The sequence below is a fragment of the Suricata suricatta genome, chromosome 8 (assembly GCF_006229205.1).
Source record: "Suricata suricatta isolate VVHF042 chromosome 8, meerkat_22Aug2017_6uvM2_HiC, whole genome shotgun sequence".
NCBI lineage: Eukaryota > Metazoa > Chordata > Mammalia > Carnivora > Herpestidae > Suricata > Suricata suricatta.
This window is the reverse complement of record NC_043707.1, coordinates 40461815-40475669: the sequence shown is the minus strand read 5'-3', so window position 1 is coordinate 40475669 and position 13855 is coordinate 40461815. Positions and strand designations below refer to the sequence as shown.

The 13855-nt window shown below is 38.1% G+C and overlaps 1 protein-coding gene across 1 annotated transcript in view; it reads right to left on the bottom strand.

Moving 5' to 3' along the window:
- Positions 1 to 9784: 9784 nt before the first annotated feature.
- CTSS (cathepsin S) overlaps positions 9785 to 13855 on the bottom strand; it is a 21409-nt gene continuing 17338 nt past the window's right edge. Inside the window, exon 8 of the mRNA XM_029946710.1 lies at positions 9785 to 10241. Coding sequence (XP_029802570.1) covers positions 10142 to 10241 — 100 coding nt within the window. The 3' untranslated portion in view covers positions 9785 to 10141. The remainder of the gene's footprint in view (positions 10242 to 13855) is intronic.

The window sequence follows — 13855 nt, the reverse complement described above, 5'->3', positions numbered from 1 at the left end:
GAGTTAGTTAAGTGTCCAACCCTTGATCTCTGCTCAAGTCATGATTTCGTAGTTCATGAGATTGAGCCCTTCATTAGGTTCTGTGTTGACAGTGCAGAGTCGGCTTAGGGTTGTCTCTCTGCCCCTCCCCTGCTCACACTGTCTCTCAAAATAAATAAATAAACTTAAAAAAATAGCATACAAATATATTAGAAACCTTAAGGTAAATACTAGAAGAGACAGTTAAAAGAATTATCATTGATTTAAAAGTATTACTGATTTAAGGGGCGCCTGGGTGGCTCAGTTGGTTAAGCGTCTGACTTTGGCTCAGGTCATGATCTTGCAGTTTGTGGGTTCGAGCCCCTCATCAGGCTCTGTGCTGACAGCTCAGAGCCTGGAGCCTGTCTTCAGAGTCTGTGTCTCCCTCTCTCTCTGACCCTCCCCTGCTTGTGTGGTCTCTCTCTGTCTCTCAAAAATAAGTGAAAAACATTAAAAATTAATAAAAAGTATTACTGATTTAAAAATATTGGTTAAGAGCATGGATGTTAGGCTTTTAGAGATACTATAAAACAAAGGACCTTTAGTTATGCATAGTGTTACTCATAGTGTTTTGAACATCTTCAGCACAGAGCCTAATGAAGGGCTCGATCTCATGAACCACAAGATCATGACTTGAGCCGAGATCAAGGGTTTGACATAATACCATTTTGAATGTGCCTCTGAATTGTCTGATAACAGTCACTGGGTACTTACTTTAGAGAAGATAACATTTTTGCTATCTAGAAATTGAGAAGTTCTTGGTCACACGACACAAGTACTGCCCCAATACACTTATCTATACACTGCAGATCATTTTTTTAAAATGTTTGTTTATTTATATTGAGAAAGAGAGAGAGAGAGTGCACACATACACGCACGCATAAGTTGGGGAGGAGTAGAGAGAGAGGGAGAGAATTCCAAGCAGGCTCTGTGCTGATGGTCCAGAGCTTAATGCAGGGCTCGATATCACAAACCATGAGATCATGACCTGAGCCTAAATCAAGAGTCAGGTGTTCAGCTGACAGAGCCACCCAGGTGCGCCATGGATCCATTTTTGTACAATTTATCACTTGCTGTTTGAAATTGTTGGGGAGGAAAATCATCTTCTGTATCATAATTTTTTTAAGTGTATCTATTTTGACAGAGACAGCATGAGTAGGGGAGGGGCCGAGAGGGGGGGGGGGAGAGAGAGAGAGAGAGAGAGAGAGAGAGAGAGAGAGAAAATCCCAAGCAGGCTCCATGCTGCCAGCAGAGAGCCCTATGTGTGGTTCAAACTCACCAAGCTGTGAGATCACAACCTGAGCTGAAACCAAGAGTCAGATGACTAACCAACTGAGCCACCCGGACACCCCTTCCTGTATCCTCTTAGATTTTGTACTTGGGGGCTTGCAGTTTAAATGGACAACAGACAGATTAGCAAGAGGGAAAAGCAAATGTAAATATGTACATTTGCACAGTAATTCACAAACATGACTAGAGGATGCAGTTAGATTTTGGAGTTTATATACCATCTTAACAGGGAATTGGGAGGAAAAGAGGGCACTTATGGGAGAACATAGGACTTCTAGGAAAAATGAATGGGCCCTTAGGAGAATAGATGGGATATATGATAGCTTTATAGCAATGTCTCTTGAGGTTATTTCTTATCCAGGTGTTGACTTGTGCTGACTTCCTGTCTTTATAATAAGAGTTAATCTTCCCCTGTTGTGAAACTCCTTGGGAGGTGATTCAGGACAGTTCAATTCTTTTGAGAAGTTTAGCTTTTAGGGAATAGAGGGGAATGGAGAGAAAGCCTCTTCCCATATGCATTGATTTTCAAATGTCTTTAGTTCATAGTAGTCCTTATGCTACTATGGCATAGTCTTGACCCCTTCAAAATTAATGATAAAAAATTTGGGGTACCTGGGTGGCTCAGTCGGTTGGATGGCCAAGTCTTGATTTCAGCTCAGGTCATGATTCCCAGGGTCATGCAATCAAGCCCTGCATTGGGCTCCATGCTGAACCCTGCTTAAGATTCTCTCTCTTTCTCTCTCTCTCTCCCTCTCTTTCTCTCTTTCCCTCTGCCCCTCTTGCCCACTTACATGCTCTTTCTCTTTCTAAAAGAAATTTAATGATAAAAAAGTAACATACATGTATGTTTAAGTTGCCTGTTTATGCATAATAAATTCTAGAAAGATATGCAAGAAACTTTTAAGAGTGGTCCTTCTAAGTAGAAGGGATCTGAGCCTTTAGGGGAAAGGAATGGGATATACATTTTTCATTGTTTTATATATATAGTTGATCTTCATTATTCATGGACTTCGTAACAGTAAAATTGCCCAGCAGTTAAAATTAATTTATAACCTCCAAATTAAAATGCAATTCAATATAATGCTTTTGCATTCATTTGCAGACATGTTCAAAGTGGTAAAAAATTTTTTTTTATTTCTATGCACACATTCCCAGCTGAGGTTGAACAAGATGATGTTCTGCTCTCTTGTGTTAGCTCTCATGTTGTAAACACATGTCCTTTTTGTGCTCGATTTAGTACCATGTTTTTGCATTGTCGTGACTTTTTGTTTTCTCTCTCTCTTTCGTGATTTTGCTGCTTAAAATGGATAGTGTTTTTGTTTTGTTTTACTTTTTTAATGTTTTTTAAAAATTTATTTTTGAGACAGAGAGAGAGAGAGAGAGAGAGAAAGAGAGAGAGAGAGAGAGAGAGACAGAGCATGAGAAGAAGAGGGGAGGAGAGAGAGGGAGACACAGAATCCAAAGCAGGCTCCAGGCTCTGGCACAGAGCCCAATGCAGGGCTCAAACCTACGCATGTGAGATCATGACCTGAGCCAAAGTTGGAGGCTTAACCAACTGAGCCACCAGGTGCCCCTAAAATGGAGAGTGTTGAAGTGCTATCTAAACATAAGAAAGCGGTGATGTGCCGTACAGGGAAAATACGTGTGTTGGATAAGCTTTGTTCAGGCATGAGTTTTAGTGCTGTTGGCTGTGAGTTCAGTGTTAATGATATCCACAAAGTATATTGAATAAAGTGTCTTTAATAGAAACACACATAAAATGAGATTTTATATTAATCAGTTAATGAAAATGTTGTGACCAGGGCCTCACAGGAATATAACCCTGTATTTCCCTTAGAAGCAATGGTTCGATATTCAGTAATTCAGTGTTTGTGGTATTATTTGCACAGAACAACTGAAAATAATGAGAATTGACATTACATACTGACAGAATTCAGAACACACTACCCCACAATATGGCACATTGGCATATTGAATTAAGAAAAAATTTCTAGTGTTTATTGTTTTATTTTTTGAGAGAGACAGAGACAGAGTGTGAACAGGGGAGGGGCAGAGAGAGAGAGAAACACAGAATCTGAAGCAGGCCAGGGCTCAAACTCATCAACGGTGGGATGATGACCTGAGCCAACGTTGATGTTTAACCAACTGAGCCACTCAGGTGCCCCTTGAGTTTTTTTTAATGCCTATTTACTTTTGAGCGAGAGACAGAGCAGGAGCAGGGGAGGGGTGGGGGGGCACAGAATCTGATGTAGTCTCCAGACTCCTAGCTGTCAGCACAGAGCCTGAAGCAGGGCTCAAACCCATGAACTGTGAGATCATGACCTGAGCTGAAGTGGGATGCTTAACTGACTGAGCCACCCAGGTGCCCCAGCATATTGTATTTTTAAGTTGAAGGATTTTGAGAATGGCAGGTGCAGGAAGGATTCTCTTTATCTGTCCCGTTTTCCCTGAACCAGTACCTAGAAACAGTGATGTTAGAAGGACCCTCTGACCTCCTTCTCTTCCTCTGAAGCATGTCGTAAGACCTTCATGTGAGAGGTACTCTGCCTAAGCCTAAAGGAAAGGAACATCCTTATCTCCAAAGACAAAGGTATGCCAAGAAAAATCCAAATGAACAGGCGTTGGTAAGATACCTGTAGTTCACTACCCTTAGCTCATACCCTTTTGGCTTACCACGCTTTCCCAGGGCATTCCATTCTTCATCAAACAGTATAAAAACAGTTAAATTTATGGGGCTTTTGGGTGGCTCAGTCGATTAAGCTTCTGACTTCGGCTCAAGTCATGATCTCATGGTTTGTGAGTTTGAGCCCCATGTTGGGCTCTGTGCTAACAGCTCAGAGCCTGGAGCCTGCTTCAGATTCTGTGTCTCCCTCTCTCTCTGCCCCTCCCCTGATCACGCTCTGTCTCTCTCCCAAAAATAAATAAACGTTTAAAAATTTTTAAAAAACCAGTCAAATTAATTTTTCCTGGTATTCATTTCCTTATGAAGGCTCCTGCATCATGTAAAACATATCTTAAATAAATCTGTATGCTTTTCTATTGCAGTCGAGTTTACTGGGCTTCAGCTAGAGAGCCTAGGAGAGTAGTAGGAAAAAGATATTTTCTTCCCCCCTTAAATACTTTTTTATTTTTGAGCCATGTGAATGTATTAGCTGTACTAAAAAAAATTAAGCAAACAACCAACTCCAGGAACTGCTACCTGACTGTTATAAAATTTTAGCTTACTGTTTTGTTTAAAGTTGATTTTTATTTATTTTGAGAGAGAGACAGTTAGCATGAGTGGGGGAGGGGCAGACAGCAAGGGAGAGAGAGAATCCCAACCAGGCTCCAGGTTATCAGTAAGGAGCCTGACTCAGGGCTTGATCCCTTAAACCGTGAGATCATAACCTGAGCTGAAATCTACAGTTGGTGGCTTTAACCAACTGAGCCACCCAGGTCCTGCAGCTTACTGTTTTATTAAAGCAATCTCATTAATTATCTTTATCTCAGTGAATTAGAGAGGAAGAGAAACAAAATCCGGGTTGAAATATAGGCCTAAGAGGGATAAGAAAGAGAAAGGGAGGAAGGAAAAGAGAGTTTTGTGGGTTTAAAAATTTTTTTTTAATTTAATTTTTATTTACTTATTTTTGAGAGACAGAGAGAGACAGTGCAAGCAGAGGAGGGTCAGATAGAGAGAGAGATACAGAATCCGAAGCAGGTTCCAGGCTCTAAGCTAGCTGTCAGCACAGAGCCTGAAGCGGGGCTGGAACCCATGGACCATGAGATCATGACCTGAGCCGAAGCTTCACGCTTAACTGACTGAACCACCCAGGCGCCCCGGAAAAGAGAGTTTTGACTAATAGATTCCTTTAAAAAAATTTTTAAAGATTCCTTTAAATTTTAATAGAAATTTTAAAATAGTTTTTGTAGGTTTTAGATTTCCATTACTGTAGAAGAACTATTAGGACATACATAGCTCTACTTCTAACACTTATAATATGCTGGTTATTCATTTGCTTTCATCCATCACTCGTGTATTTTTTTCTTTCAACAAATAGTGACAGATTACTTTAAGGCAGGTGCTGTGCTGTGTACAGTAACAGTGTGTTACAAAGTGGTAAACAAGAGTCTGATTTTTCTCATAGTTGAACCTATGATCTAATGAAGGAGAGAGATGTTATACAAATAACTATAAATATGTATATAATTATAATTTGATTTTAAGTGTTATGAAAGAAAAGCACTGGATTCATTGAGGGTCAAATTGAGAAGCAATTTACATGGGAAGGTGGGTCATGGAAGGCTTCTCTAAGGAAATGACATTCATGTTACAACCAGAAGGATGAGTAGAAGTTATTAGAAGAAGAATGTGGCGGGAGAGTATGATGGACAGGAGGAAAAACACTTGCAAGACCCTAGTATAAGAAGTCCTTCAAAACCCAAAGGAAGGCCAGGATGGCTAGTGCATAGCAAATGTGGAAAACTGACTCGAGATGAGATAGGAAAACTGGGGTTTGATAGTCAAGGTTAAGGAATTTGTGTTTTATTTCAGGTATAATGGGAGCTATTAAGTGCTTATGATTAGGAAAGATAGCATCAAATTTCTATTTCTACATCATCATTCTGGCTGTTGGTTGGAGAATGAATTGGGGAGGGGGGCCAGGCATCTGCAAAGATACATTGATTTATCCTGAGTAGTTATGTCTTTTAAAGATTGCTTTATTTTCATTTTTAACATGTATTTTTCAATTTTAACATGTATTTTTAACATGTTCAAAACCATCCTTATTTATTTGGTTACTTATTTTACCCTTGCCCTCATCCCCACCCCCCACCCCCAGGATAAGCTGTGGTGTCTTTGTGGACACCTTGCAGAGCGTGGCGTGCAGAAGACCTTCCACTGGAATTTGCTGTATGAATGAACTGGTCTGTTTCCATGTGGAGTGTTTTATCCTGCCTCTGCTGAAAGGCTAACAGAGACAGGAAGGAGTGTTTTCATTTTGAAAGACGGACATGTTCTGATGTATATAGTCCGTCTGGTAACTTAGAGTATGCATATATGCTACACTTGACCTTAGCCAAAAGGCCGAGAAGCGATTGGAGTATGCATATATGAAGCATCAAGATTCTCATCTAGAGAACAGTAAAAAAAAAAAAAAGGATTGTTTTATTCAAGGAAATAACAAGTCTTTGTCTTCATAGTTTTCCTGCATGTTCATAGTGGCGTTGTCCAGTGGATTCCTAGTTCTTCAAGGTTTAAATTCTTGTTTCTGTACCTTTAATATCCAGTTAAAAGTTTTGTCAACTTTTACTCTATGACTCCGAGAGTTGCTTGTTGTGTTTTTAAATTTTTTTTTCTTTTTTCATGGCTGCTAAAGGTGTTCAGGGTTTTATATCACCTCACATATGTACTAACTGTACTACTTTCTAGATAGTAGCCTTCTTCTTATTTTCATCAAATCATCCCTATATATAGGTTCCAGAATAAGTTTATTCTGTTTTTTTAAAAATTTCTTTTGAGAGTAAGAGAGAGAAGGAGGTAAGGGAAACAGAAGGGTAGGAGCAGATTGTGGGGGAGAGAGAGAATCTCTGCACTTAGCACGGAGCCAGCTTGGGGCTTGATCTCACCACCCTGAGATCATGACCTGAGCCAAAATCAGTAGTCAGATGCTTAACCAACTGACCCACCTAAGTGCCCCCAGGATAAATTTAATATAAGCTTCTTGTAATTTAATGCATTCATAAAGAAGCATATGTATTACTATGGTACAAATATATATTTTAACATTGATTTTTTTAGTGCTTTATTATATTTTAAAATAAAGACAGAGAGACAGAATGCGAGTAGGAGAGAGGCAGAGAGAGAGGGAAACACAGAATTGGAAGCAGGGTCCAGGCTTTGAGCTGTCAGCACAGAGGCCGATGTAGGGCTGGAACTCACAAACTGTGAGATCACGACCCGAGGCAAAATTGGACACTTAATTGACTGATCCACCCAGGTGCCCCTGTAGTTTACCATTTTAATAACTGTATTTCAATAAAACTGGTTTTCCTTGTAATCCTATATGTTTTATTTTTTGCACTTAAAAACATTATTTTGAAAAAGTGTTTATAGGCTTGATCAGGCTTACAAAAGTTAAAACCTATATTTTTGTTCCACTTACAGTGCTTGAAAAATTGTGGGCAAAATAAAAACTAAAGAATAGCCAACTAAATATATATGTATATTTATGTACACACATATATTTAATAGACACTTTTATTTTTTTTATTTTTTTAAAGTAAGCTCTATACCCACATTGGTCTTGAACTCACAACTCCAAGATCAGGGGTCCCATTCTCTAAGGACTGAACCAGCCAGATACCCCTTGACTAAATACTTTTTAATTACAATGCTTTCTATACTTTTAATGATAGTCATATATTATGTTCTTGTTTTTATAATTAGCAATCTTTGTTCTTTAAAATGATCTTGGGGAGCCTGGGTGACTCAGTCGGTTAAGCGACTCAGTCTTTATTTTGGCTCAGGTCATGATCTCATGGTTCATGGGTTCGAGCCTCAGGTCAGTCTCTGTGCTGACAGCTCAGAGCTGGAACCTGCTTCAGATTCTGTGTCGTCTTCTCTCTCTGCCCCTTCCCCACTCACATTCTATTTCTCTCTCTCTCAAAATAAATAAACCTTTTTAAAAATTAAAAAATAAAATAAAATAAAGTGTTCTTTACAGAGAAGGAACCAAAGATAGTGAAATTAGTTGAAGTTCATTTTTAAGTTAAACTAATTATATCATCCCACACATTTTTCATGTCATAAGCATGACCTTGCAAAATTTAAAGTTCTTGCTGCATCTTCAGAACCTGTTTACTATTCCAGAGTAGTTGAGAAGAAGCTCAATCTGAATTAGATAAAAATATCAGTAATGGAATATTTTATTTATTTATTTAAGAGTTTATTGTCAAGTTGGTTTCCATATAACACCCAGTGCTCTCCTCCATGTCCATCACCCATTTTCCCCTCTCCTCTACCCCATCAACCCTCAGTTTGTTCTCAGTATTTAACAGTCTCTTATACTATGCTTCCTTCCCTCTTCTTAACTATTTTTTCCCCTTCCCTGCCCCTGTGGTCTTCTGTTAAGTTTCTCCTGTTCCACATATGAGTGAAAACATATGGTATCTGTCTTTCTCTGTCTGACTTATTTCACTTAGCATAATACCCTCAAGTTCCATCCACATTGCTACAAATGGCTAGATTCCACAGTAATGGAATATTTTAAAAGAGATGCACCTTGGTTATTTTATTCAGGTTGACTTAATTATCTGGCACCCAAAGGTTCTGGCCAAATTGTTAATGACTACATAAAAATAATTTGAATTAGTATATTAATTGTTGGTTGTTAAAACGATTCTTCCAAAGTGCTTGAAAACAGATTGTTTCTTAAGTACAGTAAAACCTTGGGTTATAAATTACGTTCTGCGAGTGTTCCGCAAGACGAGCAAATGTTTCTAATAAATTTTAACTTGATAAACAAGCGATGTCTTGCAATACAAGTAGGATATGGCACCAAATGTCACATGATCACAATTGAGCCAATGGTTTCTCTCTCTCTCTCTCTCTCTCTCTCTCTCTCTCTCTCTCTTTTGTTGTGGGATTGGGGGTTATTATCTCCCATGCTTGGGTGCGTGGTCTCAGGCTGCAGCGTCTGGCAGAAATCAGTGATTTTTCAGAATGTTGGAAGGTGCCCACAAGTGTGTGTTTTGTCACTTCAAAGCACCTACGGACAGTGCTTTGCTTTTCCACACAAGAGTGAACTTAGGAATGCTTTGCTTCATTCTAGGTCAGGCTGCCTGCAGATATAGACCCTTCCCTCTGCTGTCTTATTGCCAGTTACGTTAAATACAGTAACAAGAGCTTATTAATACTCTATAGTAGTCACATCCTTGCAAGCATGTACAGTGCCCCCCCCATGCAGAAAAGGATTCCATTGAGCCAATGGAAGGCATTGATTCCATTAGAGATAGTGAACGTCGTCCTACACAGTAACTCTCCTCTCTCTTATCTCCCTCACACCAGCCATGAAGGTTTTTGAAGGTAAGTGTAGGTTAATTTGTTTATTTTTTGTTTTTATAATTTATAATTTTATATTTTCTTTATTATTTTATATTATAGTATTGTAATAATTTTTACATGAATAATTTTGGGATGTGGAATGAGTCATCTGAGCTTCCATTATTTTTTATGGGGAAATTTGGATTACAAGTATGTTTCTGGAACAAATTATTCTCACAAACCAAGGTTTTACTGTATTTTCCTACCTTAACATCATTTATTTTAAGAAATTATTGAATCCTTTAATGTGCAAAGATACAGTCTGAGCCCTAAGACACTAATAACCTAGTAGTTTTTCCATTAAAGTTTCCAAAGCCCTTCACCAGCATACTACAATTTACATTCTCATAATAGATTGTAATAGTTACCTAAGGATAAGAAAAGAATCATATGTGGTAATGATACAAAGATGAAAGAGATATTTATTAAGCATTTATATGTCATCATATTACAAAAGTACATCAGGGAACTTAAAAAGACAAAGCATTTAAAATAAGACAGTGACAAAACAAATGACAGATTGCCTTAGGTTTACCCATTCTCATACAGATATATCTATAATGTATTGTTGATTTACGTGGCAAAACTTGTCCATAAGTCAAAGTTAAAAAAGTAGAAGAGTCAAACTATATATTTTGTTAGTACATTAAATATACATTGATCATGATTCTCTTATTTCTACTGTTTATAGCAGGTAAAATTAAGAGAAAGTGTTTCTTTTCTTGACTTGTTATAAGATGAAGAGACCCTCTAGATTTCTGGGTAAGAGGCATAATTGGCAATCCCACAATGATTTCCACTGTTTCTTGCCATTCGGATATATCCTCGGTCACCAAAGTTCAGGCCCCAGCTTCAGGAAAAGATATAACACAGAATTACAAATGAGCATAATCATTTCACATTGTTAATGTTTCATCTCCTAGATTGTTTTTCTCCTAAAGTGATTTTATAGGTATATATTTAATATATATATTATTTATATATAAAACCATAGTGTGTGTATATATATATATATATATATATATATAACTATGAAACCAAATTAGAACAAAATAATATAATAATTTCCCCAAGGCTTTTAGGCAATTTTCAAAGGATAGTTTGGAAGGCTTTAATGCTATGTTGATGAATAGACTTAATAACCTAAGGAAAACAATATAAATTCCATCCCAGACCTTTAATCCTCCTAGTTTGTAAATAGGCCTTCTGCAGGGAAAGGGTGTTATTATCCTTTCCAAGGCCCCATCTCTAAATGTTTTTGCATAGTAGGATCATAGTTATAATTTTCTACCAAACTTAAATTCCTTTACTTATTAAAAATAACTTTTAATCTATTTTTGAGAAACAGAGCCTGAGGTGAGCAGGGGAAGGGCAGAGAGAGAAGGAGACACAGAATCTGAAGCAGGCTCCAGGCTCAGAGCTGTCAGCACAGAGCTGTCAGCACAGAGCCTGACGTGGGCCTTGAACTCACAAACTGTGAGTATATAAACTGCGATAAAAAGTGAAGCTTTCAAACAACTTTTTGACATAGAAGTGGAGCTGAGGTAAGGCTTTTTCGCAGGTAAAGTTGTGAAAAGATGGAATATGCTTTCTTGGGAGGAAGTGAGCTTCCGGCTCTGTAAGTGTTAAACAGGAGGTTGGCATAACTTGTTAGAAATGTTGCAGAGGGAATTTGTGGGTCAGGTAAGGGTTAGAAGAGATCAGTGGTTCTCTTTTTGATTTCATAAACTTTTATAACTTCAATTTTTTTTCATTTTTACCAATTTTAATTAAAAATTTTTTAATGTTTATTTTTGAGAGAGAGTGTGAGGAGGGGAGGGGCAAAGAGAGAAGGAGAGAAGATCTGAAGCAGACTCTGTGCTAACAGCAGAGAGCCCAATGTGGGGCTCGAACCCATGAACCACAAGACCATGACCTGAGCTAAAGGTGGACACTTAACCAACTGGGCCACCCAGCCACCCCTAAGGTTACCAAGTTTTAAATTAGCAAGTAGGGACATTAAAAAAAAAAAACCATGCTCTTTTTTTTATCACCATAATATTGTAAAAGAAAGGATGTCTAACACCAAAACAAAACTTAAGAGGACATAGTCTCTAATTTAAGGACAGTCCTTTGAGTCAAATACATTTATTTTATGAAAAATACACCAAAATATTCTTTTTTTCCCCTCATTTTTCCACGGACTAATAAAAAGAAGGTCACAATGTTTGTAAGAGAATTAAGTTTTTTACGATTCTGAGATTTTGTCATTGTAGACATACAAATCATGATAATATTAGGCGAATTTGTTAAGTACTATAACTATGATACAAATAAAAGCATGAGACTGAAAATGACCACTGTCTTTTTATTTGGAAAAGTAGCGAGTCATTTAGTGGAGAGGAAAATTGGATGTCTTTAGGATAGCAGGACACAAAGAGGTTAGAATGTTGGTTCGGGGCCATGTTGTGAAGAGCTTAGAACAAGAGGCTAAAGAACTTGCAGTTTTAATTCCATAGGCAAAGGGAAGCCATTGCAAATTTTTGCTCAAGACTTGAAGGAAAGGTGGGTTGTGTTTTTACGTGCAGTGGGGAAACTAGAAATGCTGCTTTATTGCAAGCAGACAAGTGGCTGCTTTAAAACACCTCTGCTCTAACAGGTCTTAAATGTTCTCTGTATCACCCGTTAGTGGACACTTTCCAGGTCTTCTTTTTCCTCTCTTGTACCTTTTTAACACCATTATCTATCACTTCTCTCCTGGCCTGAAGATGCTACTGTGTCCTGATTTGTCTCTTCTCTCTGCTCACTCCTCTTAAGCTATTCTGTGGGCTGGGTACCTGGGTGGTGATCTCAGCTTGGGTCGTGATCCCAGGGTTTCTGGGCTCCCATATCAGGCTCCCTGCTGATAGTTTAGAGCTTGCTTGGGATCCTTTCTCTGCCCCTCCCCTGCTCATGCTCTCTCATTCTCTCTCTCAAATAAAAACTTAAAAAACTTAAAAAAATAAAACTTTTGTGGGCTTCTATAATTGTTTCCTTTCATGAATTGCCACTTTGCTGCTTCACATCGTTTAATGCCTCCCCAATATCTTTAGAATAAAGTCCAAACTCCACTGTCACCTCTCATCAGTGGATGCAGTATTCTTTTAGTATCTAAAACCAAAAATGATAAATTCTGGTGAAGCTATTATTAATATTAATAGCCATCATTCACTGAGCAATTAGTCTGTGCTAAGCACCTAAACATATACTATCTCACTTAATCATCACCCTGTGAGGTGGGTGTTATCTTCCTTTTACTAAAGAGGGAAACAGTCAAAGTAGTAAAATGGCTTACACAGATGATTAATTATGAATCCAGGGGAGCATTTAGGATTGTTTTATTCTTAAGCCTACTCTAACATTTATACTATCCCTAACCCTACATTATTCCTGGGAGTGAGGTAGGATGAAGAATGAAATTCAGACTAGAACATCCATGACCTTATACTAATTATATAAGGTATATTACTATACCTTGCTTTGTAGTTATTTTATTGCCTTAAAAAAGTAGGTAACAATTTTTAGGCAAGTACTGGTAATGAAAGTTGAATTGAGGTTGTAATTACCAGTAGTATGAACTCAGTCATGAGGTCCTATTCAGAATCTGGACACCTTACTCTTTCCAGTTTCATAGATAAGATCAAATGTCTCAAACTTTATAGAAATCCCAGACTCTTTTTGACTGAGCCCTGCCAACCTTCTCTTAAAGAATAAAACTGATTTAACAGTCTCAAGCTAAATAAATATATGAGAACAAACCCTTTCCTCTGGAACTGTACACGGTCAGCTCCAAATGTTCATTCTAGTCCTTACCAACTTGTTTCTTTTTACTAACTCTATAGCCCTTTCATTCAAACTGTTCTCCTGCTGACAAGTTTCCTAACTCTCTCAGTTTCACAAGTTTCCTATTATGTATTAAGGAGATAAAATGAGTATTATTACCTTAAAAATTAAGTGAGAAAATGTATGAAAAGTACTTGTACAGTGTCTGTATGTAGTAAATGCTCAATAAGGTTTTTGTTATCTAAGTATGAGTCCATCCCCTTTAAAAAGAACAGCCTTTTCTAGGGTAACCAACAGTCCAGTTTGCTTGGAGCTGTTCTGGTTTTTCTTTTTTTTTTTTTTTTATGATTTTTTTTTCCTCCATAATATTTTATTGTCAAATTGTTTTCCATACAACACCCAGTGCTCTTCCCCTTAAGTGCCCTCCACCATCACCACCACCTCTTTTCCCCCTCCCCCTTCCTCCTCAACCCTCAGTTCATTCTCAGCATTCAATAGTCTCTCAAGTTCTGCATCCCTCTCTCTCCCCAACTCTCTCTCCCTCCTCCGCTCCCCCTGGTTCTCCATTAGGTCTCTCCTGTTTTCCTGCTAGACCTATGAGTGCAAACATATGGTTTCTGTCCTTCTCTGCCTGGCTTACTTCACTCAGCATGACACCCTCAA